This window comes from Oreochromis aureus, linkage group 15 (assembly GCF_013358895.1).
Source record: "Oreochromis aureus strain Israel breed Guangdong linkage group 15, ZZ_aureus, whole genome shotgun sequence".
Taxonomy (NCBI): domain Eukaryota; kingdom Metazoa; phylum Chordata; class Actinopteri; order Cichliformes; family Cichlidae; genus Oreochromis; species Oreochromis aureus.
The window spans coordinates 32,187,275-32,206,802 of NC_052956.1; the positions used below are offsets into that span (position 1 = coordinate 32,187,275).

At 39.5% G+C, this 19,528-nt stretch overlaps 1 protein-coding gene across 6 annotated transcripts in view; it reads right to left on the reverse strand.

The window, feature by feature from the left end:
• The window catches only part of ankrd6b (ankyrin repeat domain 6b), a 62,486-nt gene that overhangs the window by 8,589 nt on the left and 34,369 nt on the right, over positions 1–19,528 (reverse strand). For all 6 annotated transcript variants that reach the window (XM_031741666.2, XM_031741665.2, XM_039598904.1 and 3 more), the window contains 11 exons: positions 16,369–16,467; positions 14,160–14,258; positions 13,706–13,804; positions 12,916–13,014; positions 10,169–10,267; positions 7,431–7,508; positions 6,878–6,982; positions 6,556–6,669; positions 5,226–5,396; positions 3,197–3,349; positions 839–952 (listed from right to left, as the gene is read on the reverse strand). In XM_031741666.2, the coding sequence (XP_031597526.1) occupies positions 839–952; positions 3,197–3,349; positions 5,226–5,396; positions 6,556–6,669; positions 6,878–6,982; positions 7,431–7,508; positions 10,169–10,267; positions 12,916–13,014; positions 13,706–13,804; positions 14,160–14,258; positions 16,369–16,467 (1,230 nt within the window). The remainder of the gene's footprint in view (positions 1–838; positions 953–3,196; positions 3,350–5,225; positions 5,397–6,555; positions 6,670–6,877; positions 6,983–7,430; positions 7,509–10,168; positions 10,268–12,915; positions 13,015–13,705; positions 13,805–14,159; positions 14,259–16,368; positions 16,468–19,528) is intronic.

Sequence of the window (19,528 nt, forward strand, 5' to 3'; positions counted from 1 at the left end):
GTTATGCTGCAATAGGTCTAGGCTGCTAGGGTTTCCCATGATGCACTGGGTGCTTCTTCACTTACCTGTGTGTTTACACCACTTTGCACTTAATAATTAGTTATTATTCTCTGGATTTCTTACACAGCATGTATTTTGTCCTTTTCTCACCCTCAATTAGTCACGGCAGATGAATGCCCCTCACTCAGCCTGGTTTGGCTGAAAGACAAGGGAGTTTTTCTCTTCCACTGTCACCAAGCATTTGTCCATCTAATTGTTGGGGTTTTCTCTGTATACAGTGGTGTAGAATAGGGTTAGGGTTAGATGGTCAGATATTCTCCTTCAGGGCTTTGTGGTATACAGCAGAATTCATGGTTCCATTTACCTCAGCAGGTCATTTTTGCCCAGTCTCTTTCTTATGGTGGAGTCATGAACACTGACCTTAACTGAGGCAAGTGAGGCCTGTAGTTCTTTAGATGTTATTCTGGAGTCTATTGAGACCTGTTGGATGAGTTGTTGTTAAACCCTGGGGGGAATTTTGGTCAGCTGGCCACTCCTGGGAAGGTTCACCAATTTTCCATGTTTTTGCCATTCGTGGATCGTGGCTATGGAGGGGCTACAGGGGTTAGGGGTTGCTATAACCTTTCCAGACTGAGAGATCTCAATTACTTTGTTTGTCATTTTTTCCTGAATTTCCTTGGATCGCAGCATGATGTCTGGCTTTTGAGGATCTTTTGGTCTACTTCCCTTTGTCTATTTAAGCCCATTGTTATGCAGACCTCGGTTAACATCATTCTGTGATGGCTTCATGCACAGAGCAGTCAGAGTTCCACAGTCAGAGGTATCCTGACGGTGTTACCTGTCTCTTCTCTGCTTCATGTCGTTCCTGCAGGGCCCGTTGCTCGATCCTCTTCAAACAGCTGCTTCTCTCTGCTGATGCTCTCTCCACTGTCATCTTGTCAAGAGCCCAGATCTAATCACAGAGACGCCAACATGAAAACAGGGCTAACACCATTAAAAAGATAAAGGATTTATTTACTGTGCTTCCTGTCATTTTACTGCATTTCTCCATTCAAACTCTGCTGTCACACAGGCTAAAGGGAGAGCTTTATTCACCTTCATACTACAAATGCATTCAAGTTTAGGCTTCACTAAAAAGCCAAGAATAAACAGACAACCCTGTTGTGTCACAGTTTTACAAAGGTGTATTAGGGCCACATAAAGAAAAAAATATCGTTTTGAGAACAAAGCTGTAATTTTATTTCAAGAAAACAGTCATAATACTAATTTTGAGAAAAAAGCCAAAATGTACACATTACAGTTATTGTTTTAAGACAAACTGTCAATGCTGCCATACCCTCTACAAAATAACTCGTGTAGAAACAAACTTGGTGAAACAAATTGATCGGCTGTTTTGTGATCGAACATACATCCTCTTTATTGCACGACGGTGTAATCTGTCCATATTTTGTTTTGTACCAAATCCACTCTTCCATGTTTGTGTGTTTTTCAGCCTGACCAGATGCAGCTTTCTTTTCAACGTTCCTATACTTCTTACCACACCATGTTTATGTGCCAAAAGAGAAATCATTTCCTTCCTTGTTACTAAAACCAATTCTACATTTTTTTTCTCATGTACTAATATTATTTTATTATTATATGAATATAGCACAAGGTTCAGTTACCTTTGTACAAAAATAGTTGGTATTCCATTCCATTCTAGAGCCTGCACTTTTTTACTTTTGCTTGAGTAAAAAAGTTGCTTCAGTACTTCAAACTTTTCAACCTCTCTACTTCTACTTAGATAAGTAAATTCTGTACTTTTGCTACTTCTGCAGACAACACACACAGATAACGCATAAAGATAATTACTCACACTAATAGGAGTAACTAAGGTGCATCCGGAAAGTATTCACAGCGCTTCACTTGTTCCACATTTTGTCATATTCAAAAATGAATTACATTAATTTTTCACATCAAAATTCTAGACATAATACCTTATAACGACAAACTCACAAGAACAGTTCCCTCAGCGTGCTTTACGTTGTAAGGTAAACCCTGCAATAAAAAAAACAAACAGACAGAGAACCCCCAACAATCAAGTGACCCCCTATGAGCAAGTACTTTGGCGACAGTGGGAAAGAAAAACTCCCTTTTAACAGGAAGAAACCTCCGGCAGAACCAGGCTCAGGGAGGGGCGGCCATCTGCAACCGTTGGGAAGAGAGAAGGAAAACATTTCTCTCTCTATGCGGCATTCTGAATCAGCTGAAGGCTTTTCAAGGAGTAGGATAGCCTGATAATAATTATAACAATGAATTACAATAGTCTAGCCAATTTACAACAGCGGGACTCCAAGACTCCAAATTTTGAGTAGCAAAGTCCGTAAATGTTTATATACTTATGTACGTGGTATATTTTTGATTTTTATACATTTTCAAGAATTTCAAACAACTTTTTTTCACTTTGTCATTATGGGATATTGTATCTAGAATGAGGTGAAAGTGAAAATGAACTTAATCCATTTTGGAATTAGGGTGTAAGATTTTAACATATGGAACAAGTGATGCGCTGTAAATACTTTTTTCGGATGCACTGTAATTTGCTTCCATTTCAACAATCTGTCAACAAGGGGATTCCCAAAGACTCATTAGCAGAAAACCTGGCATGTCATGACTTGGTGTGCAGTGCGTCCTTGAAAATGTAAGAAAACTTGGAAAAGTGAAACCAAAAGATGAAGCCAAAAGGCAAGCCTAAAAAAACACTAGACGGTAGATGAACAGTATCTAAAAAGCCTTAGTCCTTAAGAAATGAATCTGGTCGTTCACTTGATCTATCTACACCTCATAAGGCCTTATTAGAAATGGTCTCAGTCAAGAGACAATGGTCTCTTAAGGTTGCTGTGAGAGGCAGCATACACCCTGGACAGGTCACCAGTATGACACATAGAGACAGGAAACCATTCGCACTCACATTTACACCTATGGGCAATTTAGAATAATCAATTAACCTCACTTGTGAGAAGAAGAGAGAACCCACACAAACTCCACACAGAAAGACCACTCAAGACGGAAGGGAAAAAATAGGGTGGCAAAGTTGAGAGGTAAGGAGGTCTCTGAAATGCTGTTAACCTTGTGAATAGCACCAACTGCAGTTAATGTTATGTGAGTGCTTACTTTCTTCTGTGGATCAGTTGCAATGAGCAACTGTATATGCTACCTGGTGTTTGTTCTTGCGGTCGAGCTGGCCCATCTTGCTGTTCAGTTGGTCTTGAATGATGTGGATCTCAGTCTTCATTTCCTCCTTGGTAGCTTCCAGCTGGTTTTCCAGTTTATCTATGAGAGGTTCACAGCGGCAGCCATTCAGAGGAGCCTGTAACACAAACCAGCAATCCATATTTGAATCATTAAGGTATTGTAGTGGAAAAATGACAGAAACAAGGATGTTCATTAGCAATAAATGAAAACATTCTGAGCACTCACATGTGATGTAATTAACGCTTTACCTTTAAAACAGATAAATAGTGAATTCTTGGTGCTTTTGGCTGATATGCCTCAATGGTCACATTAAACACGAAGGGCCATTATGTTTTAGCCCATCATTACATTCTACAGTCTACAGGTAGGTTGAAGGGCAGAGGTGGAGGGTTACCTGTAGAATGTAGCACATTACCACATTCAGACGTTTTACACAGCGACCATCAACTGTGCACACTCAGGACAGACCCAGGGTTATTGTAAATAGAAAAAGACACCAGAGGAAAGTTTAACAGAAGTGTAGTCTTCTAACAACAGAACCAGAGTCCAAAATATTAGTAACAGCAACATTCACTTTGAGGAAACTTGAGAGAGGGAGAGCATTAAGACCAAGCTGGATCTGCATTCATGGTTCCAGTGGTTTGTTGAAACTTGGTCCCTTTCTTTCTTTAAAAGTCAGAAACATTAAGTAGACTGAAACTCATTGCATGAATCAAAAGCAGAATTCACAATTTTCTTCAGACCTCCACCATAGGCATGCCACAGGAAATGGACAAAATCCAGAAGTTTATGAACAGTGTGATAATAACCTGTGCTTTCTGTATGTTAGAAGAGGAAATGGAGGAAATTTCAGCAGAAAAAAGGGAAATACGAGTTTTGTCGATTTGTGTATTTTGCTGCAGTAACAATGCTTCTTAGCAACAAATCATACTATGGGAAAGCATGTTCATTTCCCCTTAAATGACATCACATTTGTAAGGAAAATGCATTTGTGGGCTGAGCAACAGAGAGGGTTTATTGCCAAGAAGCATTGCTACGACAAACAAATGGACATTTTCTTTAAATTTTCATTATTCGCTCTGGTCACTATGGTATCAGTGTCACTTAATTATTTTATTACAAGATTTAATACACACTACTAACCCTCCACTAAGTATTTTTACTTATCTGTAGGTATGAAAAGATGAATAAAAATACTTAAGAAAAAAAATTCTGATTGAGGTTGTCATAATTCATGCATGACAGGGTTAAATAACAATAATTACAATGAAACACAAAAATGGACAATCACTTTTTTTCTTGATTAATAGAAACTTGACTAGCCAAGTCAAGAACACACTCAAGGAGGTTGGCAATTGCCAAAGTCTACAATCAGAGACACCTTCATGAATGCAAATACAGAGGATTTACAACAAGGTGCAAACCACTAGTTACAGTCAAGAACAAACTGGCTGCTGATGAATTGTAAAATCTCCCAAACTATACTCTCCGCTCAGATTAAGCCATGTGGTGTAAATGATCACACAGACTTCACAGTGTGAATGAACAACTATCCAAAGCATACAAAAGCAACCCAATAGCTTCTTGAAGCAAAAAATTGATATTCTGCAATGGCCAACTCGGTCACAAGATCCTAACCTAACAGTACATGCTTTTCAGTTGCTGAGGATACAAATGAAGTAAGAGAGACCTACAAACAAGCAAAATCTGAATGTGGCTGTAGTAAATGCTTTGTAAAGAATTTCAAGGGGCGAAACACAGCATCTTGTGATGTCCCTGGATTCTAGACTTAAATACTATCGTTAGAACTACTTTAGTAATTACCAGTAACCAAGCTAGATACAAGATACTGACATTTACTGTCTGAAGAATAATTATTTGCTTTTCTCAGTATCTACCTAGCCTGGTTGTTATTTAACAGCACTTTACTTGTGCCAAATTGGCACCCTCAGTGTTGGCGAAAACATAGTAATGATAGTTTATTCGCTTACCTGCATGATCTTGCCATCTTTTGCTCGGTACAGCGTGTACAGCTGATAGGCTTTGAAGTTGTGTGGAGGGATGGAAACATAAGGGGCGGTTCCACGCAGTTTACCTTTCTTCTTATGAATGGTTCCACAGTGCCTGGTCTCTCTGCAGTGCAGAGGGTCAGACAAAGACGGCTGCAACATTTGTAGGGAATTAGTATGTTAAGCTTTTGGTTTTTATACTGTTAAATGTGTACATTGTGCCTTATGTACATTTTTTAGTTATATCAGTGGCACTTCTTCGGGACAAGCATGTAAAAACTGACATAAATTAAAAAGTACCAAAGTAAAGCATATTCTCTCCTTTAATCTCTGAAAGCGCTGGCACAAAGCTCCTGGCATGTTTGCGTCCATCCTTTTCATTACTGCCATCTTATGGTAGTAGTAGATATTTAAATAACTACATAGGTAATAATATTTTACAATCCATTGGCTAGGAAGGAGTGTAGAAAGATGAAGAAATCCATATAGAGTGCAGACAGGCAGGTATTTTTTGATGTGATCCAATTTATTTTGTTAAACTGTGAAATAATGGAGTAAGATGTTTTTGTTTGCGTGTTTAGGCAACAGGGTGGAATATCATCTGTGTCACTGTGTGTCACTGACTTAAGTTGTATCTATATTTTATGTTATAAACTATATTATATATGTTGAATGGACATATCGTGATTTACAGTTAGATTAATTGCTTTCGAAGATTAATGGTTCATGCTAACACTATGCATCAAGTCTTATGACCTATTGCTCTGCAGTGACCATAAAACTGCAATAGTTAACCAACACTATGTGGTCGTAACTTATTAATTCATTAGTAACAAGTAATGAATTTTGGCTACAAAAATATCCTGCTGGCCATAAATAAGTTGCAACCGTAATTACCTTTAACCATAAATGTGTCTGAAAGATGTCAAAATATCCCTTTTCTCTATATCTTTCTGTTACGCCTTGTCTTTGTTATTGTCTGTCTTTGTCTGCTGCTTGTGCAACACCATGGCTGTACACCCCAGGTTTGTTTGGTTTTGCTGTGCTGTTCTGTTCTTGGTTCTAGAAACTCATTAAACTGTTTCAACATTCTCTGCTCTTCTCCAGAGGACAATTTTTCAGTGGTTTTAAATGGTTTTTAAATGGATCTAAAAAGGTGACTCTTCCTGTGACCAGCTGGACAAAGTCCAGGACAAACCTGGGACAGTTTCTTCTGAGGTTAGCCCTCATTACTGGTTCCTTTTTTTTTTTTTTTTTTTTTAAAAAGGTTTTTATTCCATGGTTTATTCCATATTTATATGCATGGTCTTACCTTTTTTTTCCGCTTCCTGTTCTTTCCTCTCCTGGCGTTAGACTCAGTTACCTTAGTGTGTTTGCAGGCAGCCTGGTCACTGCTCTGGCTGTCGCCTGCAGCAGATGCACTACCCTGTAGAACGAGAGGAAGGTTTATCTAAGCAGTTTCCAGAAACATTTTAACAGTATGAAAGATTTTAAAGAAACCTCCGGCAGAACCAGGCTCAGCGACAGGCAGCCATCTGTCATGACCACCTGGGGGTGAGCTCACATTTTCCTATTTTTGTGATAAAGTCTACATTCATTAGGTTTCAGCTACACTGACACTTAAGTATATTTACCTTACAGGGTAGCATCGCATTTCTAGGCACTGACTGAGCCCGACCTTCTGCCTTAAGCTCATCTCTCCTCTTCCTTGCTTTCCTGCCACGCACAAAACTTTGCACCTTAACACAAGAAGACACACAATTCATCAAGTATGATTTGTGAATTATATATTGTATATATTGTATTGATAAGTATTGATGATTCAAGTCATACAGTATAATGGGCACAGTACAGTTTTACTGGCTTTTCAAAAAAAATTCAATTTTAGCAGTTAGTATGTTAAATATAGTTTAAGTGATCTGATTCTTTTTTCTTGTATTTTATTTATTTACTATTTTTTTTTTACATTTATTGTTTTTTTCTTAAATTGATGAACTAAAAATAAGAGATTAAAATGTTGGGCAGTGAAATATGAGCTATAGTTACTAAACATGACAAATAAAACCTAGAAAAGCCCATGAGAAACAAAAATCACACATCCTACTTTTCATATACATGGAAAACAATCAAAATATTTATTATAGTTATAAATTATGTCTGCCTTTACTGGTCACAGTGAGAGTTTACCTGGGGTGCTTTGGTCAGGAGAAGAGCTACTTCTGGGTTGTTGTGTTCTCTGGCCTGGTCCAAAGCTGTTAGACCTGCCTGCAGACACGCAGAGATACAAATCAAGACAGACAAAACATGAGTCCACCTTAAGCTGGTCACAGTTTCCTCTTCATTCCATGCAGACCGGATGTTTTCCCTGGCTTGTGGTAAAAACTATGATATTTTTACTTTTTGTGTGTGTTTTTATGTGAAAGGTGAAAATGAATGAATACATTATTTTCTTGTTTTTGTTTTAATAAACTCAACCCCTGTTAGCAAATTATTAATTTATTTTCTATCACTGTGAACTTAGCAACCTGTTAGTACACATTTCGGGGTGGCTGCAGCTCAGGCGGTAAAGCAGGTCAACCGTAAGTTGCTCTCTGATGATCCATTGGAGTATAATTGTGTGTGAATGTTAGTACGCACTTCTGCATAGAAAAAGTGCTTGTATGTATGGGTGAATGAGGTACGTTGTATAGAGCGCTTTGAGTGCTCCAGGAGAGTAGAAAAGCGCTATATAAGAATCAGTCCATTTAACATTTCATTATATGAAATGACAGCTCCAGAAAAGGTATATTGATTTGTAATGCGATTAGAGAATTTCCAACTACTGATGGTCAATTGCTCAAATGCTTTTCAAGGTGCTACCTGCTGCTTCTACAAAGAAATGGTGAATAGCACAGCTTTGAGTTAAAAGCAAGAAGCAGGGACTGCCAGCAAGCTGATGGAGGAAGTGGATGCATTGTGAGACCTTACCCCAAGTCAACCTACTACAATTTCTTAAGACAAGTCCTTTTTCAGTTATTTTGACAAGTGAGTGGAAGGAGAAACGATGTAGTCAAATATGTTAATTCCTGTTAGAATTTATCATATTTAATATGATAAATACTGGCACTCGCCAGTGCTAACCCTCAGCCTCCTGTTAGGCATACCTATGGTATCAATTTCAAAATCTACATTGGCTTGTTGTCAACTTATGGCAGTCACAAGATTTTCAGAAAACCTGACCTCTGACCTTGAGTTGAGTCCTCTGAGATTCTAACTTGTGCGACATTTTTAGTAGATGCACATATAGTGTCAATTTGAAGCTTCTACGCTGCTTCATTCTCCAGTTAAAACCTGAGGGGTAAAAACTGACGGATATTCTTCAACTAATTATTTCAATACAGTTTTAAGTTGATTTGCATATACTCATGGTAACATTGAAGAGTAGAGATATGGGTCTCCAGATGTCAAGTGCAGTAGTGAATTCTATATCACATTTTGGAAACAAAGGTAAATAAACCAGTTTCTAACATTCTAATAAAGCTTCATGCAAAACATCTTTCATATTGTTCCAAACATTTTCATAAAGTCAAAGATTAACCCATCTATTCCTGGAGATTTCCCATTAAGAGTCTGTTCAATATGATGAATTTTTTCATTGACAATTTCAAAAAAGTCATCACAATTTGTTTGCTGAAAATTAAATTAAAAAAGGTTCTTGTAAAAGTGCCCTGGGAATTATTTGCCCTTGAACATAAGAAAAAAAAAACCCAAACAAAACAAAAAAATACAAAAATATCAGCGCATTTTAGGACTGCATTCTGTGTTTAAAAACAGTGACTAGTGTTTTGTGTCTGAGCAAATGCCTGAAATGTGACAAACCACAGTGACAGACCGCTTTGTGCTGTTCTTGCAAACACGGGTTTCTCAAGGGTCACAGGGGTTTTGGGAATCAAATACTTATTTCACTCAATGACATGCAAATCTATTTATATCTTTTATACATTTGCATATCATTGAATGAAATGAGTATGTGTTTTTTCCGGACTTTTGATTGATACTCTTTCTCTCTCCAATAAACTGATACTACCATAAAAATTAGAGACTGTTCATTTTTTGTCAGCAAACTAAAAAATTTAGCAGGAGATCAAATAATTATTTCCACCGCTATATAAACATATTCTTAGAGAGAAATATTTAAAAACATTTAATCATCTTAAAAGAGAAACTGAAACAGAGAATGGGGGTCTGTTCAAATACATATTTCAGGCATTTTTTTATTAAACAGAAATTCAAAAGGGAATTTCACCAGAGAATGATTTCCTGTGAAATTACTAGAAAGGATTTTTGTTTTTGTGCTTCATTCAAACATACTCCTGGACTCTAAACCCTATAGAAATGTGCAGAATCAACACGGTATTAATTCACTATATGTTACAATGAAATGGAAAAGTCTTAATTAATTTAGATTTTATCATACCTCACACAAAAAACAAAAAATTAGATATATTCCAGCAGTGGAATATATCTTTTTTGGTCATGTACAAAACTACAACCGTTCTGGGATCCCTAACCATCTCAAAAACAAGAGCGATGTTTGGGGACTCATACCTGGATGTGATTTCAAGTGAGGATATATATCTTATTTGACTATTGCAACAAATAAGACAATAATGAGGATCTGGCTAAAATGTGATCCAACAAGGACATTTTAGTGGCTGGATATAGTTGGAGAAATACACTAATAAGAAAAACTGAGTCATTCCTTGAGGACTAAAGCAGGAACTCATAGAAAATCATAGGCCAACCTCAAGTCAAGACATTTTTTATAAATTTCTATAAAACTCGTGAACATTTTAGACAACAGGAAGTGCCACTTATAACTACTATGGTTTTTCAATGTGCTAAAATTAAAGACATGCTTCTCCTGAGTCTACAGAGACACTCACATTGTTGCTGATGCGACTGTCTGCTCCAGCCTCCAGCAGCAGGCGTATCGCCTTCTTATGATTCAGTATAGCTGCCACATGTAGCGGAGTGTCTCCAGCCTGAGGAAATCCATCACACACAGACATGCGTACATATATGAAACAAATAGTTTTTAAAAACATCAATATTAAAAACAAAGGAGAAAGGAGTGCTTCCTGGATTTAAATTGTGTCTCTTTGAGGTGCTCTTTGGAAGGGATAAATAGGCTAAATCATCAAAGAACAATTCTTCTCAAATAAATGCACAGTAATGTTTGACATAAAAAAGGTGTGTTAGGTAATGTTAATATAAGTTTAACCTTAACTTGAAGATATCAAACAGATGCCAGTTCTTTATTATTGTGGTCTATTAAACAATGCAATTACTAATCCAATTCCAAAAAAGTTGGGATCCTGTGTAAAATGTAAATAGCAACAAAATGCTATGATTTACAAATCATAAAATAGTATTTTATTTACAACAGAACATAAAAAGCATACTGATTATTAATTATGAGCTATATACCTGAATAAAAAAGGTTATTTCAGTTAACTTCTTCATTTATTAATTTTAATCTTAATATGACTCAGTGGACATAATATCCTCACTCCTGCTATGTTAATCTTACTTTATATGATGTGTTTACATATATATATATAATCTCATCCTTAATATGCAAATCCCCACCTTATATGGTTCATTTAATCTACTAGTTATAATTTCATTATATATTTTTACAACTTCAACTAATATGATATATGTAATCATGTGGAAAAACCTGTGTGTCTCCCTCTCCATGAATCACTGCCTTATCATGGAGGAGGGGTTATATTGTCGGTGGGCTTTGTTGCCTACTGGTAGGGTCTCCCATGGAAAATTGGTCCAGGGTGAAGAACCAGACAAAGGGTGATTCAGAAGACCCTGTGAGTACAAGATCAAGGGAACAGCTAAACCCCTTCTTAGGATAGGGTTACTGGGACCCCGCCATGGAGCCTGGCCTGGGAAGGGTACCCTAGGGCAAGCACCTGGTGACCGGACTTTGGCCTATGGGGCCTGGCCAAGAGCAGCCCAAAGAAGGGACATGGAATGACCCTCCTGTAGACCCAGCACCCGCAGAAGGCACTGTGTGCCAAGTGTCAGCCAAGGGCAGAGACCCTGGTGGACCAATCCCCAGGTACCGATGCTAGCGCTGGGGACGTGGAATGTGGGGAAGGAGCCTAAACCAGTGCGTAAGTTTGAGAGGTACTGGCTAAATATAGTTGGGCTTAACTCAATGCACAGCTTGGGCTCTGGAACCAGTCCGGTGTTGCCCTTGGTGAGAGGCTAGGGTGGGCATCCCGGGATCCCCTTGGCTTGCTGCCTATATGTTGGTTAGGGTTTTTTTTTTTTCCAGTGGTAGAGAGGGACTGTTCCCTGTGGCTTTGTGTCAGGGAACTGTTCCTAACTGTCGTCTGCACTTATGCGCCAAACGACATTTAAGAGTACCCTACACTCTGTTGTCCCACTGTCAGACACTCATGTGGGGATTTAGGGCCGTACCTCTAGTAGTGTTTTCCATCTTCAAGAAGGTGGACTGTAGGGTGTGCTCCAACCCTCCGTAAACACACTCCCTGGAGAAAATCTATGCCAGGGTGGTGGAAAGGAGAGTCCATCTGTTAGTCGAACCTCGGATACAGGAGGAACAATGAGGTTTTCGTCCCGGCTGCAGAACACTGGACCTAGCCTCTTGAGGATATTTCAGGGTGTGTGGGAGTTTGCTCAACCAGACTACATGTGTTTTGCAGACTTGGAAAAAGCATTTGATCGTGTCCCTCTGAGTATTTTATGGGAGGTGCTTCGGGAGTATGGGGTGTCTAGCTTGATGTTATGAGTCATTTGGTCCTTATACAACCACTGCAAGAGCTTGGTTCACATTGCAAATCATGCTCTGCACCGGAGGGTTCAAGTTAGGGTTCAGGACGAGCCAGTGGAGCACAGACCTTTGGCTCGGGCGAAGCAGGACCAGACGGCAGTGCTGTGACCTCTTGCCCGTGTTCCTGATGCTGGGGTTGCACAGGGAACACAGCATGTGGTGCTAGAGCCTGAAGGACACCCATTACCTGAGCCCGCACCAGAACCCAAGGGTGCCAGGCAGCCCCCACCAGGACCTGAATTTGAGCCTGAATCTGCGAGTCCTGCATCAGCAGAATTCAACCCCAAAGAATCAGTACTTGTTGGCCTCGCGCACCCAGAACCTGTGTCCGAGGTTTCCACATCACCGGAGTCTGAGGCCCTCTGACGCCAGCCTACATAGTCACTTGTAGCGCATTCATAAATGATTTAAGTTTGTCATGAAAAACTTCACTAGGTTAATAAGAAACTGTATTAAAAGTAATCATCACCACTTAGGAACCAAAGCCCCAATAAGTGGGGCTTAGAATAAAAATATTAATACACTTTATGTCAAATACAGGAATAAACTTGTTCTTTCTGTTGAGTGCATTTACACAGCACCAACTGTGAAGTCAAGGCACTTTTTATTATATGGTAAAGACCCTATGATATTACAGAGAGAACTCCAACTATCAGAAAAACAAGCACTTAATTATAGTGGATAGAAAGAGTACTAAAAAAAGATTCTATAATTCAAACATGATTTTTTTTTTTTATTACAGGAAAAAAAAGTTCGAATTAATTTTTCATCAAGTAGCTTTTACCAGAAAAATGCTTCAGTCAGTCCATAACTCACCAAATTCTTTTCTGACACAGAGCAATATGCTCCCAGCAAGATACGAATCACAGCCAGATGATTGTAGCGGGCCGCCACATGTAGGCAAGTATCACCTGCCTGCAAGAAATAATCACTGGTAAATAATTTTACAGCATTCACATTCCTCAGGTCAAAGTAGTAAATCTCCCCAAACACAGTGTGGGAGATTTACTACCTTCACGCTCAAAGCAGATAACACACATAGCCTGGGACTCTGTGTGGGGGACCATGTTATCGATGCTGTCCATCACTTGAATGTTGCTGACAATATTCAAGTGACTGAACTTTTTTTTAAAATAAGAAAAAAAAGCTCATTTATTTTTGAAGCTCAAAAAATGAAGGTTTGGAAATGTATAACAATATTACAAATAATATATTATTAATAATAATATAACACAGAGTGCAGTGTGCAGGGCACACAGCACAGACACTAAAAATAATCCTATTATATATAATAATGTAACACATTAACACATTAAGATTAACTTAAGGCATCTATGAGTCATAAAGGGCATTACCATGCAATAAATGAATCAACTCTGGCCTTGCTGTTGTGACAATTCTTGCCCTCTCTGTACCTAACAAATGCAAATTGAAAACTCTGGGTCAACGACCCAGGAACCCTGACAGTACAAGATTTGCATACAAATTAAGAACACCAAACACCTCACAAACTGTCTTTCTGTTATGCTTCATGCAGTTGATATTAGGGTTCCATGGACTGCCAAATTTCACTTTGACCAGACCCTTGCCACTGCACAGAACTTACATGGTTTTTGCTGTCAGGCCTGGATCCGCCCAATAACAGAACCTTGGCACTCTGAGCATGACCATTCTGACATGCAAGGTGGAGAGGTGTATTTCCTGCCTGCAAACAGAAGAAGAGAGAGTATGACATTTACTAGTGTTCCCTGGAGATACTTTTGTTGCAGTGACATATACCATATATTTATATGGTATATGTCAAGAAGTATTACAGTATAAAAATTGACTCACAGTCCTCAAGCATTCTCAGACTGGCTGTATTGACAAAATTTTAAATGACAAAGATAAAAACGAAAGACATTTTCCTAAAGGCCTAAAGCCTAGTTTTTAATTTCAATTATCAAGCATATATTTCACACTTTAAGATTTTCGTTACATTTGGTTAACTACAACATTACTGATTAGAACTTTCAGCTAATGTATTCAGTGCTGTGATCTCAGGTTAAGTCTAGGTTCACCTTGTTTTTGGTATAAACATTGGCTCCAGCTTTCACCAGCAATTTCACAGATTGAGTGAAGCCATGCCAGGACACCTCATGCAGAGCAGTATTGCCATCCTGACAGAAGACAAAAAGGCACATGAACAACAACCAGATTGATGTGTACAACTTTGTCAACTCAAATCGAAGAGAAGCTTAATTTTATCAAGTTTCAATTTAATTCACTTAAATTTTATTTATGCAGCACCAAATCACAACAACAGTCGCCCCTAAACAGTATAACAGTAGACCCCACAATAACATTCATAAGAAAGTCATGAACTCAGGTTGGTTATGAGGGAATTAGAAGGCCAGCACACCGCAAAATTGTAGAACAACAGAAGCTGCATCAACATGCAGCTGTTTTTTCCAGTAGAGGGTTTAGTGATAAAAACTGTAAATGCAAGGCTTTAATTTGGAATTTAAAACCAAACCAAACCTATCTTTTCATCATTTATAATTGAATACAGACACACCCAGCATATTGCCAAAAGTATTGACTCATATGCCTTCATAAGCATATGAAGTCAGTTACATTACATTCTTAATTCAGAGGGTTGGACATGATACCGGCCACCTGTTGTTGCTATAACAGCGTTAACTCTTCTGGAAAGGCTTTCCACAAGGTTTAGGATTGTGTTCATGGGAAAATCTTGACCATTGTTTCAGAAGCAGGTGTGTGAGGTCAGACACTGATGCTGGACGCTAAGGCTGGGTCGCAGTCTCCACTCTAATTCATCCCAAAGGTCAGGACTCTGTGCTGGCCAGTCAGATTCTTCCACACACAAATTCGTTCCTCCATGTCATTATGGACCTTGCTTTGTGCACTGGTGTGCAGTCACATTTAGGGTTAGCAAACAGAAGTTCAGTTCCTTTGAATTGTTAATCTGCCGGTCTATCAATTCAGTTTATTGCTTACACTTGCGCTTACACTACAATCAGCTGATTTCAGTTGATGTGTGGGAGGACGAAATAGCGCCACAGTCTACAGTGTGGATATGGGTATTGCTTTGGTAAAAAGTGCAAACTGCGTCTATAACAGAAGACCGCAGTCATAGAAACAACAATGATACTGCGCAGCACTTTCAAGTTCCCAGGCCTCATGTAGAGGACCCGAGTTTGAAGTTTGCCATTCAGACTGGAGAAGTGTAGATGGATGGTAACAAAGATAGAAAAGCTAGTCAGAACCAAAAGGATTGCACTACCAGATGCAACACTGCAGACATTTAGGATAACTATAAGTACCTTGGAATCCCACAGCAACGGTGATAAGGCTACTAACAAAGCAGCAACCACCAAGTGCCTGCACAGAGTAAGGCAAGTCCAGAGGAGTCAGCTGAACGAGAAGAACAACATCCAGGCAATCAACACCTACATGCTGCTAGCACACCGCTGCTGGGTTAATAAGGTGCCCAAAGAAGGAGATAGAAGCCACTGACAAGAAATTTTCTTATCATGCATGGAGGGTTTTAGCCCAAGTCCAGCACCATTAGACTGTATGCTAAATGGAAAGAAAGAGGATTTTCCAAACCACTATTCAGAATGAAACAACAAAGATCCATTAGAAAGAGTACATTAGAAAGATGAACACAACTGATAACATGCATATTGACTATCTCAGGCAGCAGAAACACAAGAAAGAAAAGGAGCAAGAAGAGGAACCATCATGGAAGGACAGGCTCCTGGACAGCATGTAAACTTGCTTTGTGGGGGAATTTTCAGATTTCTGGAATTACTATATAAAACATCTTGAGGTGACTGTTGTTGTGAATTGCAATTATACATAAAAAATGTACTAAATGGAATTCATTCTGTATCAGATCAAACTAAAGAGTCTGAAAGTAGGAAGCAAAAAAGTAATTTAACAGTAAATATGAAGACAGTCAACTTTTTTTTACATATTGCTTTGCAGCTTGTCGATATTAAAATACTAAACTCATGACTACAAACAGTTTAAAAATTATATAAATATTTTTAAACATCTAGGAAAAAGAACAATTCCACTGTATATTCGTATATTCAGTCTCCAAATTTTGACGATTTAAGTTTATGACTTGATGTGCTTTCAGTCACCACAGGATTTTGTAGTTGCATAGAAAAACCAAAAGCAAAAAAAGTCCAGTTGTAAAGAGGTTCAGAGAAAGCGGTTTATTAAATATGAATCTGAAATTATAGTAAATTATCATACCTTGTCCTGTCTGTCCAGTGCGCAGCTTTCCTGGATCAGAGCATTGATAATGTCACTGTTTCCCACCACTGCTGCTCTATGCAACGCCGTCTGTTCCCCCTTTCAACAGAAATATAAAGACACAGAACTGAATACTAACACATGGTAACAACACAACACTGAGAAACAAGACAATCACACTTTTGATCAACTGCAAAGTGTTTGAAAATCTTGTGACACAAATTGCCATCCTTACAATGATTCACACACCTCATTCAAATCTATTGTTTGAATTTTGTTCAAAGCAATAGGAACTCATATCATTTTAAAGTGGCAAAACAAGATCATCAAAGTTGAAAAATTAACATGCAACCCAGACCCATGAGGGAGGGAGGGATGGATGGCGAGATGGATGAATGGACGGTCAGTCCATTCATCGTCATCCGTCGATGGATGAAAAGCACAACGCATCATCTATGAACACCATGCAACTGAAATGGAAGACATACCCCATTCCATCAGCTCTGCTTGTTTTACCTTGGGCATGCAATTGGTTTATTGAGGGACTGTGCCCGCTATACCATGAGGACTCTACGCGCCTATTACGGAGCCTTCAGTCATTGCCTACCTCCATATGTGTACCCATTGCATTGGGCACTATTGCTACATGCTATGTGGGGTTTGAAGATAAAACAGCTAGCAAAAACCCGGGACCCACGAGCTCCTCCTCATTTTCAGGTATCTGGCACTGCTTAGCAATTTTGTTACTCCAACAGGACTTGATTCACAACTTTTACAGTTACGAAATATTTATGTCGATATATATTTATATATATTTATATTTATACACTACTAGTCAAAAGTCTGGAAACACCTTCATTTAATGGTTTTTCTTTATTTTTACCACTTTCTACATTGTAGATACATACTGAAGGCATCAAATATATGAAACAAGATATATGGAATTAACTCTCATCACTCAAGCTCCATTCAAGCCACCTCATCTCATCTCCAGCACCAGTGTCTAGGCGCCAGGGGGTCCTGCTCTAATCCCTTTCACAGCTGGGGTTCCGTTCTGACAAGACGGGCCAACGGAGTCTAACCGCCAAACATTTATCTATATTTTGTTCATTAATAAATCATGTTCATTCTTTCTAATGATCTGTCATTATTGAACTGAAGGCCAGTCCATCCAGAAAATTGCTAAAACTTTCAATGTGTTCCGAAGTGCAGTCGCAAAAACCATCTTGCATTATGATGAAACTGGCTAACATTAGGACCGCCCCAGGAAAGGAAGACCAAGAGTCACTTTTGATGCTGAGGATAAATTCATTGGCCAAGCAGGACTCCCCTGCAGTCTACCTGGCCACATCATTTCCCGGACGTAGAGGATACTGGGGGCACCAATGTCGGGCCAACCCACAGTAAGCACAAAGGCCTTCACGCAAGCATATCTTGCTCTCCTCTTTGGATAGCCTGCCCAGCTGCAAAGGCTCCTCGGTAGAAAAATTGCTGGTATTAAAAATTGCTCCTCCTTCAGAGGAGGGGGGAGGCGGCGCAGGAGTATCTCTCTGAGACTGGAAGGGTTTAAAGACCTGAGGAGTGTGACGAGGTGGTGACATAACTCGTTGGTCAATTTTCAATGCGAGATCTACAGTCTCGTCCAGAGTCTTGGGAGCCTCACGTCCTGCTATCTCATCTCAGATGTAATCGGCCAATCCCTCCATAAAAAATGACCACAGAGCAGCCTGGTTTCCATAGCAACCCGAGTGGCATCAGTTTAACTTAGCAGCCAAAGTATGGAACTCTGAGACAAAATGACACACTGATTGATTACCCTGACATAAATTAAGTAGATGAGACCCCACCTCTACTTCACTACAACGGGGACCCTCCACGAACAGGGCATAATCATTGCAAGCTGGAGACTTGCCATTGTTGCCCTTCAGGTCTCTGGCACTGCATTTGTGCTTGCAGTGATTATTTATGGGCTGTTGTCCTTAATTTGAACTACTGCATGTACTGCATATTTGTCTCTGTGTTGCAGCAAACTCTGCACAACTTCATGTACTCAGTTTTGCACAAGAGAGGTCACAATGTAACTGAATCCCAGCCCAAACTCTTTGTCCAAGGTTTTTGGCTGAATTCTGCCTATTAATTTTCCCGGCCTCCAAGAGCAAACCCAAGGGATAAGTAAAGTAAGAGCCAGCTTAAGGCCTCCATCACCAGTGGAATGGGCAATGCACATACAAAGAGTAGATTGAAACAATGTTGCAAAAAAGCACATATATTTCAAGGGCAGACAAAAGAAAGGAAAACCGAGGAAAGGAAGAAAAACAGCAAGTTGAAGGTACAATTCCTTGAGTTATGAAATTCCCTGTCTGAACATCCTTGACATTTTGAGCCAGCTGGTTAAGGGTAAATGAGCAAATTAGCTAGCTACTTAACAACTAGAGATATTTCAGTTTAAACTTGTAGGTTATAAAAAAAAAACGGCAGCACGGCAGTAAAACGCAGCAGCCACTCCGGGTTGCTATGGAAACCAGGCCTCCAGTTCTGCCTGCAACGGTGACACCTTCCTACCAGATGTGCTAACAACTTCTATGCACGGTTTGACGCTCAGAATGACGTGTTGGCGAGGAAGTCTACCCCCTCCTCACAACGACCAGATTCTGTATGTAACCTCGGCTGATGTGAGAAAAACTCTTCAAAGAGTTAACCTACAGAAGACTGCTGCTCCAGATAAAATCCCTGGGAGAGTGCTCAGAGAATGTGCAGACCAACTGACAGATGTCCTCACTGATATCTTCAACCTCTTCCTGAGCACTGCTGTCATCTCAATGTGCCTCAAGGCCACCCCCATCGTTCCTGTGCCAAAAAAGTACCCAGTGTCCTGCCTCACTGACTATCAAAGCAGGCTCGTCATGAGGGACAATAAGACCCTGCTGCCACCCACACTGGACCCACTGCAGCTTATCTATTGCTCCAACCGGTCAACAGATGACACCATTGCCACCACGCTACAACTTGCCCTCACCTACGTGGAAGATAAAGACACATATGTGCGAATGCTGTTCATAGACTTCAGTTCAGCATTCAACACAATAATTCCTCAGCACCTAATTGGACAACTGAGCCTGCTGGGCCTGAACACCTCCCTCTGCAACTGGATCCTGGTCTT